The following is a 21,197-nucleotide window of genomic DNA, read 5'->3' as shown; positions in this document are numbered from 1 at the left end:
TCCCACAAGTTATGCTGGACACGGAAAATGATGATAAATAAATTTATGTATAACAATTCAATCATCACTAATAATCAACGCATAACAATTTTAAATAATTAATTACGACGACATGGACAATCTTTATGTTAATCCACACTTATTAGTACTCTTGCAATTAGAGCTTCTTTCGGTTTTAATTTAAAAATCTTTGATAGAATTCTCAACACCTCGCTGCAACATACAATGCCACCATGTAGTTTTAGAACTAATAATTTATTAGCATGCAATCGCTAAACTTAAATCCTTGTTCTAGCTAACTTTTTGTTTGACATGCTAATTAAATATTGATTTGATGTTTTTAGATATTGCAATTTAGTTCTCATACCCACTGATCAAATGTTTGTGTCTACCATCCATAATTCTTAATAATATTTATAATGTCAGAATCTAAAAATGTTATAATTAGAATTAATCAGATTAGGGCTGTTTTTTTTTTTTTTGAAATATATAATAAAATAAACAAACAATATAATGGAATATAAGTTGTGAGAAGGGAATAGGAGGGGCGAAGAAAGTAGTGGCTTAATTAGAAAATCAGTCAGTAAAATCCGGAGCCATGAGAATTAATAACCTAATAATGATCATGAATTTAAATATTTAATTATTTACTTAAATTTACAATTTAACAATAAAGAAGAACAATAAAAGCTCATATATGAGTTCCGAAAGTTGCAAATATCACTTAAAACCAGGTGGACATATATATATTCTCCAACTTTTCTTATCATAACAAAAACAATATTCATCACTATGCCCCTCCTGCATATTCTCATACAACAACACTGCACCGATTATTTTTCAAAAGAAAAAAAGAGAGAAAAAACACAATTTTTTTTTGTGGATACAAAAATATAAAAAGTATCCTGAAAAGGATTTTTTTTTTCTTTTTAAATTCTGCACTTACAAGACTCTATGTTTAGGGAAAGCAAAACTTTCATCCTTATTGTGATTATAGGTAGAAATAGTAACTACCTTTGAAACTGTAATGGTATCACTTAGTTTAATTTCTAGATGATTTTTCTTTGATTTAACTATAATCAAAGACTCCAAGAACCTCGCATGCAATAAGAAAAAATTCACCAATTTATCTTCAAGCTCAAGTTTCTTGAATCCTTTCACCTTCAATAGCTTGAGTTGTGGGAATTCTGCTTGGCAATTCTCAAATTTTTCCTTTGCCACTAAGTTCCAATAACTTCCAGCTTCCATTGGATAATTACCAAGCTGCATAATTGTATTGATTAATTAGTTCACAATTAAAAGCTATTAAATTAAGAATAATTCTTCTTCTTTTCCTTCATAAATCATGTGATAATTTTAAAAGGAAGTCTGATACATGAGTTTAATGAAGTTTTAGTCTCATTCTCAACCTATTTAAGTAACACATTAACCCAGTGAGACATCATTCGATTTTTTTTTTTTATATATAAAATCAGATCTAAAGGGAAAAAACATTAAATAGAAATCAGTACACGTTTATGGTTTCAATTTTTGTAACTTTTATATTCTGATCTTGTGACTAAAAATATCATAAACAACTTATTTTTCAAGTTAAAAAATGAGGGAAATTTGGTTATGTGGTCCTTTACAAATACCTTTTTTTGTTATATGATAAATCTTACAAGAGATGCAAAAATGAAAAAAACATAAATTTTGTAAATAAAGCAAATAAAATCTTTATTCCAATAGAGCGCAAACAAATTACGAGGACCGAGGTATGTATGTAAGTGAAATTTCTTTCATGATTTACCAAATTAAAAATAAAAAATTCGCAAAAACAAGAAAACTCAAGAATCAATAAATAGCTAAAAATAAAATTTAAATAATATCTTAAGAGTTCGTGATTAATATACTTACATCAAGAAAGAGTCTCTCAATTTGGGGACAATTCTTGACAAAAGAAAGAATATCCCAAGGGTTGATAAAGCTCAATCCACGTCTCACCAATTGAAGTTCCTTCAAATTAGGAAGATAGTACTCCATATCTCTGTACTCAAAATCCACAAATCTAGGAGAAAGCCCCTAAATTAAATATTAAAAAATATTTATATCACCGATATATATAAGTTAAATTCAAAAATGAAAAAATAAAAAGACGGACCATGAGATTACCTCAAGAAGAACATTGATGATTGAGAGAGTTTGCACATTTCTTAAGGCTTCCATCAAATTATCCCTTTCCCTTATATGTTGAAGCTCCGTTGTGGCCCCAAAATTCAATATCACATCCTTTAAGCTTATTGGATCCACAAATTTAATTTTGTTAATCTCACCACAATAATGAAATGTGTTAATACTTGGATTATTAACAGTGACCAAAATTATGTCACTACAGTTCCTAATCAAAAGAGTTCTAAACCTGTTCGAACCTTTAATTGTAACTTTACCAATAAATGAACAACCCTCCAAAGCCAAAGATTCAAGAACCACACATCTTGAAAACAACCTTTTAATCAAATAAGGTACGACGCGAACCTTAGTTAGACTAAGAGATTTCAAGAATCGTAAACCTTTTGATTTTGGCGGTAGATGCAATTCACAACTGATCAGTTTTAGAATGCGGAGCGTTTTAATGTTGATGAAAGCAGAAGGCACATGGTAATAAATCTCATTAGTAGGATCAAGTTCAACTAGATGTAACTTGAGCTCTTCTAGGCCCTTTGATGCAATAAGTTGAATCCACGCTATGAAAAAAGATGAGTACTTTATTGGCTCGTGAATATAAAGCTGAAAACTATGAATTCTCTTGCCCAAATGATTACTTATGATATTATTCATAATTGAGATCTGGTCTCTATCTCTCATAAAACAATTTATCCAAAAAGCTCTGTCAAAACAAAGATTACGAGCATATAACCATGAATTTCGGAATGGTTTAGCAACGAGAGAAGAAGAAATAGCATGCTTGATAGGTAAAAAAGTGAAAATTCTATGAATTACTTCATTAGGAAGATAAACACTAGAACTATTATTGGACTGATCATCCCGATTTGTTTCCATAGAATTTTTTCTAACTCTTTTTCTACGAGATGATACTATTATTTTGGACCCCGAAGCTTCCATCACTATTTTTTCTAAATTAGAAAGAGAACTACTAAAATTTTAAGCCAAGATGTGAGAACACAATGTGACAAACCTAGCATTTATAGAGTGGAAAACCTGTAGAGATGTTTGAGATTTTTAAATGCACTTAGCAAGTTAGCTTGATGTACTTCTTATATATGGAAAGCAAATCTATAGTTAAGGATTACGAAAATAAAAACTACATTTGAGGTCCCTGCTCTATAGCGTTTTTCTTGGATTTGGAGATCGAAAAAAAAACGAATTATAAGAGGCAAACAATTTAATAAAAATTATTTGTTGTTATTAATTTTTCAAGTTTGAAATCTCAATCAACATGTAGTATCTGAGTTCCTTACCAAAAAGAAAAAAATGTAGTATCTGAGTTCCTTACCAAAAAAGAAAAAATGTAGTATATGGGTTTATTGCAGTTGAACTAAAAACAAGATAAGTTTTTGTATGGATGCTGACTGTACCAGAACAAATAATTTTGGCATCAGATTTCACATTGATCTCTGGATTCTGTTTGATTATATTTGATTGTATTCACCCTACAGAATCTCTGTTGTACCGTTGACTCTATCTATTCATAGAATTTTCTTTATTTCATTTTCGATTTTATATAGGCTCGCTCCCTCTTTTTCCAAGAATTCATCCACTTCCCGTTACTTCATAGGGCCTTTTCTAATAGGGAAAAGCCTTCCATTTCCGTCAAATGACCCGGCCTCCCCTGGCTCTTCCACCGTCCGGGCTCCCTTTCCTCCCTATGGTATGCTCCCCCGGCGCAGGCCTACCACGCTTCGCGCCTGCAGCGTTTTCGCCAGACGGTCTTTGCCAGTACTGTCATCCTCCCCGCTGGCTGTATGGGCGGGTTGTCCCTCGCTGCTACGGTTCTTTTAAGCTATGGAAGTGTTTTGAAATGTAAAAGTAAGTGTTACTAATGTCTGCATAACTAATAAAATACCTGACCTTTTTCTATATAAATTCGAGTACTAATAAAGCATTTGGTTTATGTTATTAAGCTCTTTTAATACGTATTGGCATAATTTTCGTTAAATATGGACAAATATAAAGTACAGAACCCAATTATTACCACTTAAAGTCGTCAGTCTTGTCACGACCCAACCCCGTGGGCCGCGACCAGTGCCCGAGCTGGGCACCTATACGTACCCGATACCCCAAATTAGCATATTAACAGAATAATAATATAATAATATTAGTGGTCGCTACAGAACTTAGCAGAAAAGCAGACTTGGCACACATAGGCCGATAAGGCCATCACAGAACAGAATATCCCAGACATATGTACAGAACCCACAAAGATGTATCCACAGACCTCTACAGAACATATCATAATCATAAGACGGGACAGGGCCCCGTCATACCCTGAACAAAGTACATATCCAGATAGCAGTGACAGACTGTACCAAAAGATGGGCTTTGTAGAAGAGAGCGCCCCAAATAGCAGAAATAGGATCCTAAACGTGTGGATCAGCGAACCTGTCGTCAGTACCTGCGCGACATGAAAACGCAGCCCCCGAAGAAAGGGGGTCAGTACGAAATATGTACTGAATATGTAAAGCGGAATCACAGAAGTCAAATCATAATGATTACAGAAAATGGGTACAAAATCCAGAGTGTCAAATGCATATTTCCAAATCAGACAGAATGTGTACAGAAACATATGTCATATCATATCCGATCCCTGCCACGGGACTCGGCAGACAGAACGTGGTCACCCTCCCGACACTGGTGCCACAATACAGAGGAATCAGAAAAGGGGGCGTGGCCCCGTATCATAAAATGTCATATCAGAATGGCCATAACAGATCAGATCAGAATAGGCGGACATGGCACATCATACTCCACAGACCCATGTACGCGTATACCTGCCCCCTCACATCGGGGCGCGGCGAACAATGCAGAGAATTACGCTTGACAACATATCCTGGCCCGGGCTCAGTGTGGGAAACATTGGGACATCCACGAATGGAGTAGTGAGAGACTAATGCAATTTAAAAATATAATAAATGTTTTCAAAGACTCGATGAAGCGTATCAAAGACAAACAAATCCAATGGGGTCAGACGGAATCATAATAAATGTATTTCGGATATCATAATAAATTACAGAAGTATAACTTTCCCGAAGTCATTCCGAGTGTCAAAATAATTTATAATATTTAACAGAATATTTAAAATAATATTCGTTAAGCGATTAGTAAGGTAATTAAAACATTTCTTTCAAAAATCGCTTAAAAAGGAAGCTTTAACACATTAGGGGCAAAACCGTAAATAGCGGGCCCGCCTTGGGACAAACAAGGCGGCGGGCTCAAATTGTGCCCTCTAAGCATATAGTATCACCTAAAAAGGTTATACAAACATTCTATGATTTTCTGAATAATTTAGAGCAAAATTGCATAATTTCAGAAAAAGCGTATCAAAATGGTTCAATTCTACTGAAGGAAAAACTGAAATTTTGTCTTGCGGATTCCGAGGGCCAAGAGGTCCTTCGAGGCCCGGATCCGACCCTAACACACTAGGGGCATGCCAAGGGAAGAATTGGGGTTGCTTTACATACCTTTCGCGCTCCTTAAGCCTTTCCAAACTGACTTCCCGTTTCGTCGAAAAACTGCAATTGGTCAAGTTTACCAATTGTGAATTATTAATGCCATTATTTCAACTTTAAGCATATTTGGCTACCGAAATTTCGGCAGCACTTCCCCTATACATATGACACCCCGAGAATTCAACTCGGCTATAAATCATCAACAACAACCCAAACGACAACAACAATATCAACAATGAACATTAAAAACACAAATATCCTTCAACTAGTCATTTTTCTCACAAGTTGACATAATCTTCAATTCAACCCAACTTTCAACTAAGATCAATAATTTCATATTCAACAACCATCATGATCATCACCATATAGTTCTAGAAACATTTCATATCGTTTTCCTTAAGATATACACTCGATATACATGATATACAATCTTCCGCCAAAATCATAACTTATGCAAAACATCAAATCTTTGGCATACAACTTCATAACAAGTTTCCAACTTCCAAATTCATCAACCATAATCATAATTCACATCTTAACAACTTCATTTCCATAATATCACAAAATTATTCTAAAGTGACATAATCATCTACATTCCAACTTCAACCAAAATTCATTCAACTTTCATTCCCAATATAATTTCCATCATAACCACAACTAGAATGCAACATAAAATTCAACTCATATATGTATACAACATATATACACCCATGGCTACATATATATATACATACCCACTTTGCAAACTTCCTTATTTCCATAATTTCTACTCATTTCCACATACCACAACATAAACAAACCTTCATAACATAAGAAAAAGGAATTGATTCTTACCTTTTTCTACAAACTTCTTCACTTGAACAAGTTGTCAACTTGAAGAAATAAGTGCTCCTTCTTCCAAAACAATTACACCAAGTTGTAGAGGACACTTAATTTAGTAGGAATTCAACAAGAAAATAATTTTAGAGGCAAGATTTTGAGGGGTGATTTTTCTATGGCCAAACCCGAAATGCCCTCTTTTTGTTCTTGTTTTTCTCTTGTTTTTCCTCCTATTCTTTCTCTTGAAAGTTCTATGGAATTTGGATGATTAAGTGGTCTTTTATTCATTGACCACATGACTTAATTCCATGGGCTTGGATCCTTTTTATGGACCATGGCCGAATGGCTCCTCACTTGGGCCTGAATTTTTTTTTTTTCATTTTTTTGGGCCAACTCGGTTGGTCCCGAGTTGGGCCTAGCCCACTGACCTTTCGACCTTAAAACGTTCATATCTCCTTGTACCGACGTCACCTGGGAACCCACGACCTATGGATGGAAAGCTAATTCAATTATCTACAACTTCTATTTCAAGGTATTTTCGAAATTCCAAACTTACAATACAGTTTTTGCCCCCCAAAGTCAGGTCACCCGAAAACGTTTTCTTAAAAATATTCGTTTGGAGGGTTTCCACTTTGATTTGGTCCAAAGGTACTTCATGAGTTGTGTTTAACTTTACATATGCGATTCATATGACTTTTCAGATGTTCCAAAAAAAATCTCGGTATGTGGGCCCCACCCCAGCAGATGCTCCGAGGTTCAAAAATACGGGATATAACATCCTCCCCCCCTTTAGAACATTCGTCCTCGAATGTTAAATTAATCTCATAGGGTTTGAAAATACTTTGGGGGAGTTCATGTTTACAGACATCACATATGACACACGATTGATATTGGAATAAATTAAAGCAGGGATTTAAGGTTACCTGTGGGTATAGAGAACAAATGAGGATATTTCTTCTTCATTTCCTCTTCGGCCTCCCATGTCATTTCCTCCCTATTATCGTTCCGCCACAGTACCTTAACAGAGGCTACATCTTTATTCCGAAGCCTCCTTACCTGACGATCCAAAATAGATACGGGCTGCTCCTCGTACGATAGTTGCTCCGTCACCTAAATATCATCAGCAGAAAATATTCTAGAAGGGTCACCGACGCATTTACGAAGCATAGAGACATGAAATACCGGATGTACCGCTTCCAAATCAGATGGCAAATCTAGCTCATAGGCGACATTTCCAGTTTTTCGAACAATCTGATAAGGCCCAATATAACGCGGACTGAGCTTACCCTTTCTGCCGAACCGCATCACGCCTTTCATAGGCGATACCTTCAGGAATACCCAATCGCCTACCTGAAACTCCAACGGTCGACGCCGTTTATCCGCGTATGACTTCTGTCGGCTCTGGGCTGCCAACAGTCGCTCCCGAATAAGTTTTACCTTGTCCACGGCCTGCTGGACCATATCTGGGCCAATCAACTCTGACTCGCCAATATCAAACCAGCCAATCGGCGATCTGCATTTCCTGCCATATAGAGCCTCGTACGGAGCCATCTGGATGCTGGAATGGTAACTGTTATTATATGCAAACTCAATCAATGGCAAGTGATCATCCCAGCTGCCTCTGAAATCAATAACGCAGGCCCGCAACATATCCCCCAGCGTCTGTATAGTGCGCTCGGCCTGTCCGTCGCTCTGAGGATGAAAGGCTGTGCTCAGACTCACCTGAGTCCCTAGACCCTCCTGAAACGACCTCCAGAAACGCGCCGTAAACTGGGCGCCTCTGTCAGAAATAATAGATATAGGAACTCCGTGAAGCTTCACAATCTCTCTAATATAGAGCCTGGCATAATCCTCGGCGGAATAAGTAGTCCTGACGGGAAGAAAATGGGCTGATTTCGTCAGCCTATCAACAACGACCCAGATGGAATCATACTTCCGTGGAGTGCGAGGCAAACCTGTAATGAAGTCCATATTAATAACCTCCCACTTCCAAGTCGGGATTTCCATCTCCTGCAACAGTCCACCCGGCTTCTGATGCTCAATCTTGACCTGCTGACAATTAGGGCACTGGGCGACGAACTCTGCAATATCCCGCTTCATGCCGTCCCACCAGTATAAGCATCGGAGATCATGGTACATCTTCGTAGACCCAGGATGGACCGAATAGCGAGCATAATGTGCCTCGCTCATAACCTGCTGCCGAAGGCCTGCAATATCAGGTACACACAACTTGCCTCTGTATAACAAAGTACCGTCCGGTGAAAACTCGAACGGAGTCCTCTCCTTATCATAGGCTGTGTCCCTGTACTGAGCTAAGACAGGATCTTCGTATTGACGCCGCTTAATATCGTCCCTGAGGGATGACTCAGAAACCCCTCGAACAGAAATCCGTGTATTTCCAGAATCGGCCAGACGAACCCCGAGACTAGCCAACTGCTGAATATCACGGGCTATCTCTCTCCTGTCTGGCTGTAAATCGGCCAAACTGCCCATAGACTTCCGACTGAGCGCATCGGCAACAACATTAGCCTTACCCGGATGATACAGAATATCCACGTCATAATCTTTCAGAAGCTCCAGCCACCTCCGCTGTCGCAAATTAAGCTCTCTCTGCCTGAAAATATACTGGAGACTCTTATGATCAGTATAGATATCCACATGAACGCCATATAAATAGTGTCTCCATATCTTCAGAGCATGAATTACCGCTGCGAGCTCCAGATCGTGGGTAGGATAATTCTTCTCATGCTGCTTGAGCTGTCGGGAAGCATACGCTATAACTCTGCCATGCTGCATCAATACACAGCCCAACCCCATGCCAGAAGCGTCACAATAAATAACATACCCGTCCGGTCCCTCTGGAAGAGTCAGAACTGGGGCTGTAGTCAGCTTCTCCTTCAGCAACTGGAAGCTCCGTTCACAAGCGTCAGACCACAGGAACTTAGCTCCTTTCTGAGTCAGCCTTGTCAAAGGCGCTGAAATCGAAGCAAACTTCTCCACAAATCTCCTGTAATAGCCTGCTAACCCCAGGAAACTGCGTACCTCTGTGGGCGTCGTAGGTCTGGGCCAATTCTTCACGGCCTCAATCTTCTGTGTGTCCACCCGGACACCATCAGCTGCAATAACATGCCCCAAGAAAGCCACTGAAGATAACCAGAATTCACACTTAGAAAATTTCGCATATAATTTCTGATGCCGGAGTACCCCTAATACCGATCTCAGATGATCTGCGTGCTCCGCCTCAGACCGGGAATAAACCAGGATATCATCAATGAATACAATTACAAACATATCCAAGAATGGCCTGAATACCCGGTTCATCAAATCCATGAATACTGCGGGGGCATTAGTAAGCCCAAAAGACATAACCCTGAACTCGTAATGCCCATATCGGGTTCGGAAAGCTGTCTTAGGGATATCGGCCTCTCGTACTCGCACCTGGTGGTAACCGGATCGAAGATCTATCTTCGAAAAACACTTAGCGCCCTGCAGCTGATCAAACAAATCATCAATCCTGGGGAGGGGGTATTTATTCTTTATAGTTACCTTATTCAGCTGCCGATAATCAATACACATACGCAGCGACCCGTCCTTCTTACGCACAAATAATACCGGGGCTCCCCAAGGCGAAGTACTGGGTCTGATGAAGCCCTTATCCAACAAATCTTTCAGCTGTTCCTTCAACTCCTTTAATTCTGCAGGCGCCATTCTATACGGAGGAATAGAGATAGGCTGAGTGTCTGGGAGTAAATCAATAGAGAAATCTATCTCCCGCTCTGGAGGAAGACCTGGAAGCTCGTCGGGGAAAACATCTGGAAACTCATTAACCACGGGGACTGACTGAAGTGTCGGCGTCTCTGCGTCCAAGTCTTGCACCCGTACCAGATGATAGATATAACCCTTTCTAATCATTTTCTTTGCCTTAAGGTATGAAATAAACTTACCTTTCGGCGATGCTGTATTTCCAGCCCAATCTAAAACTGGCTCCCCGGGAAACTGGAAGCGAACCACCTTATTCTGGCAGTCAACATTAGCATAACAGGAAGCTAGCCAGTCCATACCCATAATAACATCAAATTCAGTCATATCTAACTCTACCAGATCTGCCTTAGTATCACGGCCACATACAATCACAGAACAGTCTTTATAAACCTGTTTCGCTACAACAAAATCCCCTATCGGTGTGGCTACCTCAAATGGCTCTATAGGTTCAGACATAATACCAATTTTACCGGCAACAAGGGGTGAAATATATGATAAAGTCGAACCTGGATCAATTAGTGCATACACAGATCGAGAGAAGACCAATAAAGTACCTGTGACGACATTAGGAGATGCCTCCTGATCCTGGCGGCTGGCCAAAGCATAAATACGGTTCGAAGGACCGCTAATACCAGAAGCTCCACCACGGCCTCTGCCGCGACCCGCTGGTGCTGAAATACCCTGCCCTGTAGGGCGCATAGCCACTGACGAAGATGAAGACCCAGCGGCTGATCCGGTAGGCTGCGCTGCACCACCCGAACTACCCTTATATGGGCAATCTCTCACAGAATGGCCCTGACGGCCACAAGAAAAGCATGCACCGGTGGCTCTGTAGCACTCTCCCGTATGGTATCTGCCGCAAAAAGAACACTGAACCCTGGGTGGCCTCATCTGAGCAGAACCCCTATCTGTCCGTGAACCTGAAGCCCTGGAGCTCTGGCCTGCTCTTGAATACCCTGGGCTCTCGAACCTGCGACCTGTAGGCTGGGGAGGCGCGCTCTGCGCCGGCTGAGATGAAAATCTGCTAGGCTGCTGCGGCTGTTGGGGCTGTCTGCCCCGAAAGTCTCCAGATGACCAGGCCCTCTTGGGCTGTCTCCGATCCTGGCCCCTGTCAGGCTGGTGTCCTCCTCTGCCCCTATCCTCCATGCCCTGGGCATGGGCCTGGATACGGGCAATGTCCATACCGAGCTGAGCAGCCAATACTAAGCAGCTATCAACAAAATACCGATCCAGCCCCATAATATATCTATGCATCCGGTCCGCCATAGTAGCCACCACAGTAGGTGCATATCGGGCCAAGGAATCAAACTCCAAACTATAGTCCCGAATACTGCGGCCCTTCTGCCTCAATAATAAGAATCTATCAGATCTGGCTCGTCGCAACTCTGGGGGCAGAAAGTGTCCAAGAAATGCCTGAGAAAAATCGCCCCAAACTGCTGGAGGAGCGCCGTCCCCCCTGGATAGCCCCCATGACTCGTACCAGTTTGCCGCCACATCATATAACCGGTACGAAGCTAACGCGACTGACTCTGTCTCGGAAGCATTAATCAAATCTAGAGTGCGTCGCATCTTCCTAATAAACTCCTCAGGATCCTCCTCGGGCTTTGTCCCGAAGAACTCTGGAGGGTTACAAGTCAAAAACTCACGGGCTCTCGAACTATCACGCCTGACTGCTCGGTCACCTCCCGGTCCATGCCCCTGAACCTGCCCTGCCACAAGTCTAGTCAGCAACTGGACTGCCTCTCTCATAGACTGATCCTCAGTGCCTGGCCGTGGAGCTGGAGGCTCAGGTACTGGAACTGCGGGAGCTGGCAGTGGAGCCGTCCCCCGATCTGCAGCTACGGCTGCCCCAATCTCCTCCACGAGTGGTGGTGTAGAAGAACCCTCTGTCTGGGGCAAAGTCTCCGGAGCAATATATACCTGGGCCCTGGTAGTCCTCTGGACCCGGCTAGTCTCTCCTACGGCAACTGACTTGGCCTTTTGGGCCGCTGTCGCCGTTTTTGGAGGCATATCTGCAAATATAGCCACTCGTTAGGAAGGGGTCATCCTGATAACACAGCTCTATCGCACGATCTAAGACAGAAAGAAGGGTAGTATCCTAAATGCCCTGTAGCCTCCTGTTTATAGGTGTGGTGCACAACACACCGATAAACAAGACTCTACTAGACACAGTCTGTGGACATTCCGAGGACGAACCGCTCTGATACCACTTTTGTCACGACCCAACCCCGTGGGCCGCGACCAGTGCCCGAGCTGGGCACCTATACGTACCCGATACCCCAAATTACCATATTAACAGAATAATAATATAATAATAATATTAGTGGTCGCTACAGAACTTAGCAGAAAAGCAGACTTGGCACACATAGGCCGATAAGGCCATCACAGAACAGAATATCCCAGACATATGTACAGAACCCACAAAGATGTATCCACAGACCTCTACAGAACATATCATAATCATAAGACGGGACAAGGCCCCGTCATACCCTGAACAAAGTACATATCCAGATAGCAGTGACAGACTGTACCAAAAGATGGGCTTTGTAGAAGAGAGCGCCCCAAATAGCAGAAATAGGATCCTAAACGTGTGGATCAGCGAACCTGTCGTCAGTACCTGCGCGACATGAAAACGCAGCCCCCGAAGAAAGGGGGTCAGTACGAAATATGTACTGAATATGTAAAGCGGAATCACAGAAGTCAAATCATAATGATTACAGAAAATGGGTACAAAATCCAGAGTGTCAAATGCATATTTCCAAATCAGACAGAATGTGTACAGAAACATATGTCATATCATATCCGATCCCTGCCACGGGACTCGGCAGACAGAACGTGGTCACCCTCCCGACACTGGTGCCACAATACAGAGGAATCAGAAAAGGGGGCGTGGCCCCGTATCATAAAATGTCATATCAGAATGGCCATAACAGATCAGATCAGAATAGGCGGACATGGCACATCATACTCCACAGACCCATGTACGCGTATACCTGCCCCCTCACATCGGGGCGCGGCGAACAATGCAGAGAATTACGCTTGACAACATATCCTGGCCCGGGCTCAGTGTGGGAAACATTGGGACATCCACGAATGGAGTAGTGAGAGACTAATGCAATTTAAAAATATAATAAATGTTTTCAAAGACTCGATGAAGCGTATCAAAGACAAACAAATCCAATGGGGTCAGACGGAATCATAATAAATGTATTTCGGATATCATAATAAATTACAGAAGTATAACTTTCCCGAAGTCATTCCGAGTGTCAAAATAATTTATAATATTTAACAGAATATTTAAAATAATATTCGTTAAGCGATTAGTAAGGTAATTAAAACATTTCTTTCAAAAATCGCTTAAAAAGGAAGCTTTAACACATTAGGGGCAAAACCGTAAATAGCGGGCCCGCCTTGGGACAAACAAGGCGGCGGGCTCAAATTGTGCCCTCTAAGCATATAGTATCACCTAAAAAGGTTATACAAACATTCTATGATTTTCTGAATAATTTAGAGCAAAATTGCATAATTTCAGAAAAAGCGTATCAAAATGGTTCAATTCTACTGAAGGAAAAACTGAAATTTTGTCTTGCGGATTCCGAGGGCCAAGAGGTCCTTCGAGGCCCGGATCCGACCCTAACACACTAGGGGCATGCCAAGGGAAGAATTGGGGTTGCTTTACATACCTTTCGCGCTCCTTAAGCCTTTCCAAACTGACTTCCCGTTTCGTCGAAAAACTGCAATTGGTCAAGTTTACCAATTGTGAATTATTAATGCCATTATTTCAACTTTAAGCATATTTGGCTACCGAAATTTCGGCAGCACTTCCCCTATACATATGACACCCCGAGAATTCAACTCGGCTATAAATCATCAACAACAACCCAAACGACAACAACAATATCAACAATGAACATTAAAAACACAAATATCCTTCAACTAGTCATTTTTCTCACAAGTTGACATAATCTTCAATTCAACCCAACTTTCAACTAAGATCAATAATTTCATATTCAACAACCATCATGATCATCACCATATAGTTCTAGAAACATTTCATATCGTTTTCCTTAAGATATACACTCGATATACATGATATACAATCTTCCGCCAAAATCATAACTTATGCAAAACATCAAATCTTTGGCATACAACTTCATAACAAGTTTCCAACTTCCAAATTCATCAACCATAATCATAATTCACATCTTAACAACTTCATTTCCATAATATCACAAAATTATTCTAAAGTGACATAATCATCTACATTCCAACTTCAACCAAAATTCATTCAACTTTCATTCCCAATATAATTTCCATCATAACCACAACTAGAATGCAACATAAAATTCAACTCATATATGTATACAACATATATACACCCATGGCTACATATATATATACATACCCACTTTGCAAACTTCCTTATTTCCATAATTTCTACTCATTTCCACATACCACAACATAAACAAACCTTCATAACATAAGAAAAAGGAATTGATTCTTACCTTTTTCTACAAACTTCTTCACTTGAACAAGTTGTCAACTTGAAGAAATAAGTGCTCCTTCTTCCAAAACAATTACACCAAGTTGTAGAGGACACTTAATTTAGTAGGAATTCAACAAGAAAATAATTTTAGAGGCAAGATTTTGAGGGGTGATTTTTCTATGGCCAAACCCGAAATGCCCTCTTTTTGTTCTTGTTTTTCTCTTGTTTTTCCTCCTATTCTTTCTCTTGAAAGTTCTATGGAATTTGGATGATTAAGTGGTCTTTTATTCATTGACCACATGACTTAATTCCATGGGCTTGGATCCTTTTTATGGACCATGGCCGAATGGCTCCTCACTTGGGCCTGAATTTTTTTTTTTTCATTTTTTTGGGCCAACTCGGTTGGTCCCGAGTTGGGCCTAGCCCACTGACCTTTCGACCTTAAAACGTTCATATCTCCTTGTACCGACGTCACCTGGGAACCCACGACCTATGGATGGAAAGCTAATTCAATTATCTACAACTTCTATTTCAAGGTATTTTCGAAATTCCAAACTTACAATACAGTTTTTGCCCCCCAAAGTCAGGTCACCCGAAAACGTTTTCTTAAAAATATTCGTTTGGAGGGTTTCCACTTTGATTTGGTCCAAAGGTACTTCATGAGTTGTGTTTAACTTTACATATGCGATTCATATGACTTTTCAGATGTTCCAAAAAAAATCTCGGTATGTGGGCCCCACCCCAGCAGATGCTCCGAGGTTCAAAAATACGGGATATAACATCCTCCCCCCCTTTAGAACATTCGTCCTCGAATGTTAAATTAATCTCATAGGGTTTGAAAATACTTTGGGGGAGTTCATGTTTACAGACATCACATATGACACACGATTGATATTGGAATAAATTAAAGCAGGGATTTAAGGTTACCTGTGGGTATAGAGAACAAATGAGGATATTTCTTCTTCATTTCCTCTTCGGCCTCCCATGTCATTTCCTCCCTATTATCGTTCCGCCACAGTACCTTAACAGAGGCTACATCTTTATTCCGAAGCCTCCTTACCTGACGATCCAAAATAGATACGGGCTGCTCCTCGTACGATAGTTGCTCCGTCACCTAAATATCATCAGCAGAAAATATTCTAGAAGGGTCACCGACGCATTTACGAAGCATAGAGACATGAAATACCGGATGTACCGCTTCCAAATCAGATGGCAAATCTAGCTCATAGGCGACATTTCCAGTTTTTCGAACAATCTGATAAGGCCCAATATAACGCGGACTGAGCTTACCCTTTCTGCCGAACCGCATCACGCCTTTCATAGGCGATACCTTCAGGAATACCCAATCGCCTACCTGAAACTCCAACGGTCGACGCCGTTTATCCGCGTATGACTTCTGTCGGCTCTGGGCTGCCAACAGTCGCTCCCGAATAAGTTTTACCTTGTCCACGGCCTGCTGGACCATATCTGGGCCAATCAACTCTGACTCGCCAATATCAAACCAGCCAATCGGCGATCTGCATTTCCTGCCATATAGAGCCTCGTACGGAGCCATCTGGATGCTGGAATGGTAACTGTTATTATATGCAAACTCAATCAATGGCAAGTGATCATCCCAGCTGCCTCTGAAATCAATAACGCAGGCCCGCAACATATCCCCCAGCGTCTGTATAGTGCGCTCGGCCTGTCCGTCGCTCTGAGGATGAAAGGCTGTGCTCAGACTCACCTGAGTCCCTAGACCCTCCTGAAACGACCTCCAGAAACGCGCCGTAAACTGGGCGCCTCTGTCAGAAATAATAGATATAGGAACTCCGTGAAGCTTCACAATCTCTCTAATATAGAGCCTGGCATAATCCTCGGCGGAATAAGTAGTCCTGACGGGAAGAAAATGGGCTGATTTCGTCAGCCTATCAACAACGACCCAGATGGAATCATACTTCCGTGGAGTGCGAGGCAAACCTGTAATGAAGTCCATATTAATAACCTCCCACTTCCAAGTCGGGATTTCCATCTCCTGCAACAGTCCACCCGGCTTCTGATGCTCAATCTTGACCTGCTGACAATTAGGGCACTGGGCGACGAACTCTGCAATATCCCGCTTCATGCCGTCCCACCAGTATAAGCATCGGAGATCATGGTACATCTTCGTAGACCCAGGATGGACCGAATAGCGAGCATAATGTGCCTCGCTCATAACCTGCTGCCGAAGGCCTGCAATATCAGGTACACACAACTTGCCTCTGTATAACAAAGTACCGTCCGGTGAAAACTCGAACGGAGTCCTCTCCTTATCATAGGCTGTGTCCCTGTACTGAGCTAAGACAGGATCTTCGTATTGACGCCGCTTAATATCGTCCCTGAGGGATGACTCAGAAACCCCTCGAACAGAAATCCGTGTATTTCCAGAATCGGCCAGACGAACCCCGAGACTAGCCAACTGCTGAATATCACGGGCTATCTCTCTCCTGTCTGGCTGTAAATCGGCCAAACTGCCCATAGACTTCCGACTGAGCGCATCGGCAACAACATTAGCCTTACCCGGATGATACAGAATATCCACGTCATAATCTTTCAGAAGCTCCAGCCACCTCCGCTGTCGCAAATTAAGCTCTCTCTGCCTGAAAATATACTGGAGACTCTTATGATCAGTATAGATATCCACATGAACGCCATATAAATAGTGTCTCCATATCTTCAGAGCATGAATTACCGCTGCGAGCTCCAGATCGTGGGTAGGATAATTCTTCTCATGCTGCTTGAGCTGTCGGGAAGCATACGCTATAACTCTGCCATGCTGCATCAATACACAGCCCAACCCCATGCCAGAAGCGTCACAATAAATAACATACCCGTCCGGTCCCTCTGGAAGAGTCAGAACTGGGGCTGTAGTCAGCTTCTCCTTCAGCAACTGGAAGCTCCGTTCACAAGCGTCAGACCACAGGAACTTAGCTCCTTTCTGAGTCAGCCTTGTCAAAGGCGCTGAAATCGAAGCAAACTTCTCCACAAATCTCCTGTAATAGCCTGCTAACCCCAGGAAACTGCGTACCTCTGTGGGCGTCGTAGGTCTGGGCCAATTCTTCACGGCCTCAATCTTCTGTGTGTCCACCCGGACACCATCAGCTGCAATAACATGCCCCAAGAAAGCCACTGAAGATAACCAGAATTCACACTTAGAAAATTTCGCATATAATTTCTGATGCCGGAGTACCCCTAATACCGATCTCAGATGATCTGCGTGCTCCGCCTCAGACCGGGAATAAACCAGGATATCATCAATGAATACAATTACAAACATATCCAAGAATGGCCTGAATACCCGGTTCATCAAATCCATGAATACTGCGGGGGCATTAGTAAGCCCAAAAGACATAACCCTGAACTCGTAATGCCCATATCGGGTTCGGAAAGCTGTCTTAGGGATATCGGCCTCTCGTACTCGCACCTGGTGGTAACCGGATCGAAGATCTATCTTCGAAAAACACTTAGCGCCCTGCAGCTGATCAAACAAATCATCAATCCTGGGGAGGGGGTATTTATTCTTTATAGTTACCTTATTCAGCTGCCGATAATCAATACACATACGCAGCGACCCGTCCTTCTTACGCACAAATAATACCGGGGCTCCCCAAGGCGAAGTACTGGGTCTGATGAAGCCCTTATCCAACAAATCTTTCAGCTGTTCCTTCAACTCCTTTAATTCTGCAGGCGCCATTCTATACGGAGGAATAGAGATAGGCTGAGTGTCTGGGAGTAAATCAATAGAGAAATCTATCTCCCGCTCTGGAGGAAGACCTGGAAGCTCGTCGGGGAAAACATCTGGAAACTCATTAACCACGGGGACTGACTGAAGTGTCGGCGTCTCTGCGTCCAAGTCTTGCACCCGTACCAGATGATAGATATAACCCTTTCTAATCATTTTCTTTGCCTTAAGGTATGAAATAAACTTACCTTTCGGCGATGCTGTATTTCCAGCCCAATCTAAAACTGGCTCCCCGGGAAACTGGAAGCGAACCACCTTATTCTGGCAGTCAACATTAGCATAACAGGAAGCTAGCCAGTCCATACCCATAATAACATCAAATTCAGTCATATCTAACTCTACCAGATCTGCCTTAGTATCACGGCCACATACAATCACAGAACAGTCTTTATAAACCTGTTTCGCTACAACAAAATCCCCTATCGGTGTGGCTACCTCAAATGGCTCTATAGGTTCAGACATAATACCAATTTTACCGGCAACAAGGGGTGAAATATATGATAAAGTCGAACCTGGATCAATTAGTGCATACACAGATCGAGAGAAGACCAATAAAGTACCTGTGACGACATTAGGAGATGCCTCCTGATCCTGGCGGCTGGCCAAAGCATAAATACGGTTCGAAGGACCGCTAATACCAGAAGCTCCACCACGGCCTCTGCCGCGACCCGCTGGTGCTGAAATACCCTGCCCTGTAGGGCGCATAGCCACTGACGAAGATGAAGACCCAGCGGCTGATCCGGTAGGCTGCGCTGCACCACCCGAACTACCCTTATATGGGCAATCTCTCACAGAATGGCCCTGACGGCCACAAGAAAAGCATGCACCGGTGGCTCTGTAGCACTCTCCCGTATGGTATCTGCCGCAAAAAGAACACTGAACCCTGGGTGGCCTCATCTGAGCAGAACCCCTATCTGTCCGTGAACCTGAAGCCCTGGAGCTCTGGCCTGCTCTTGAATACCCTGGGCTCTCGAACCTGCGACCTGTAGGCTGGGGAGGCGCGCTCTGCGCCGGCTGAGATGAAAATCTGCTAGGCTGCTGCGGCTGTTGGGGCTGTCTGCCCCGAAAGTCTCCAGATGACCAGGCCCTCTTGGGCTGTCTCCGATCCTGGCCCCTGTCAGGCTGGTGTCCTCCTCTGCCCCTATCCTCCATGCCCTGGGCATGGGCCTGGATACGGGCAATGTCCATACCGAGCTGAGCAGCCAATACTAAGCAGCTATCAACAAAATACCGATCCAGCCCCATAATATATCTATGCATCCGGTCCGCCATAGTAGCCACCACAGTAGGTGCATATCGGGCCAAGGAATCAAACTCCAAACTATAGTCCCGAATACTGCGGCCCTTCTGCCTCAATAATAAGAATCTATCAGATCTGGCTCGTCGCAACTCTGGGGGCAGAAAGTGTCCAAGAAATGCCTGAGAAAAATCGCCCCAAACTGCTGGAGGAGCGCCGTCCCCCCTGGATAGCCCCCATGACTCGTACCAGTTTGCCGCCACATCATATAACCGGTACGAAGCTAACGCGACTGACTCTGTCTCGGAAGCATTAATCAAATCTAGAGTGCGTCGCATCTTCCTAATAAACTCCTCAGGATCCTCCTCGGGCTTTGTCCCGAAGAACTCTGGAGGGTTACAAGTCAAAAACTCACGGGCTCTCGAACTATCACGCCTGACTGCTCGGTCACCTCCCGGTCCATGCCCCTGAACCTGCCCTGCCACAAGTCTAGTCAGCAACTGGACTGCCTCTCTCATAGACTGATCCTCAGTGCCTGGCCGTGGAGCTGGAGGCTCAGGTACTGGAACTGCGGGAGCTGGCAGTGGAGCCGTCCCCCGATCTGCAGCTACGGCTGCCCCAATCTCCTCCACGAGTGGTGGTGTAGAAGAACCCTCTGTCTGGGGCAAAGTCTCCGGAGCAATATATACCTGGGCCCTGGTAGTCCTCTGGACCCGGCTAGTCTCTCCTACGGCAACTGACTTGGCCTTTTGGGCCGCTGTCGCCGTTTTTGGAGGCATATCTGCAAATATAGCCACTCGTTAGGAAGGGGTCATCCTGATAACACAGCTCTATCGCACGATCTAAGACAGAAAGAAGGGTAGTATCCTAAATGCCCTGTAGCCTCCTGTTTATAGGTGTGGTGCACAACACACCGATAAACAAGACTCTACTAGACACAGTCTGTGGACATTCCGAGGACGAACCGCTCTGATACCACTTTTGTCACGACCCAACCCCGTGGGCCGCGACCAGTGCCCGAGCTGGGCACCTATACGTACCCGATACCCCAAATTACCATATTAACAGAATAATAATATAATAATAATATTAGTGGTCGCTACAGAACTTAGCAGAAAAGCAGACTTGGCACACATAGGCCGATAAGGCCATCACAGAACAGAATATCCCAGACATATGTACAGAACCCACAAAGATGTATCCACAGACCTCTACAGAACATATCATAATCATAAGACGGGACAAGGCCCCGTCATACCCTGAACAAAGTACATATCCAGATAGCAGTGACAGACTGTACCAAAAGATGGGCTCTGTAGAAGAGAGCGCCCCAAATAGCAGAAATAGGATCCTAAACGTGTGGATCAGCGAACCTGTCGTCAGTACCTGCGCGGCATGAAAACGCAGCCCCCGAAGAAAGGGGGTCAGTACGAAATATGTACTGAATATGTAAAGCGGAATCACAGA

The 21,197-nt window shown here is 42.9% G+C and overlaps 1 protein-coding gene across 1 annotated transcript; it reads right to left on the bottom strand.

Annotated features, from left to right (window-relative positions):
* Positions 1–942: 942 nt before the first annotated feature.
* LOC132624592 (putative FBD-associated F-box protein At1g61330) lies at positions 943–3,039 on the bottom strand. The gene is made up of 3 exons (XM_060339349.1): positions 2,152–3,039; positions 1,897–2,061; positions 943–1,263 (listed from the first exon to the last, which is right to left on the bottom strand). The coding sequence occupies exons 1-3, from the start codon at positions 3,037–3,039 to the stop codon at positions 943–945; spliced, it is 1,374 nt and encodes a 457-aa protein (XP_060195332.1).
* Between the last annotated feature and the right edge of the window lie 18,158 nt (positions 3,040–21,197).

Source organism: Lycium barbarum, chromosome 12, assembly GCF_019175385.1.
Source record: "Lycium barbarum isolate Lr01 chromosome 12, ASM1917538v2, whole genome shotgun sequence".
Classification (NCBI taxonomy): domain Eukaryota; kingdom Viridiplantae; phylum Streptophyta; class Magnoliopsida; order Solanales; family Solanaceae; genus Lycium; species Lycium barbarum.
Note: the sequence above shows the minus strand (reverse complement) of the source record. Positions and strands in the feature narration are given on the sequence as shown.

Coding starts and splice junctions, on each gene's coding strand:
- LOC132624592 (XM_060339349.1), bottom strand. CDS start 3,039: ATGGAAACAAATCGGGATGATCAGTCCAATAATAGTTCTAGTGTTTAT. Junction 2,062..2,151: donor TCATCAATGTTCTTCTTGAG/GTAATCTCATGG, acceptor TATTTAATTTAG/GGGCTTTCTCCTAGATTTGT. Junction 1,264..1,896: donor TTGAGAGACTCTTTCTTGAT/GTAAGTATATTA, acceptor ACAATTATGCAG/CTTGGTAATTATCCAATGGA.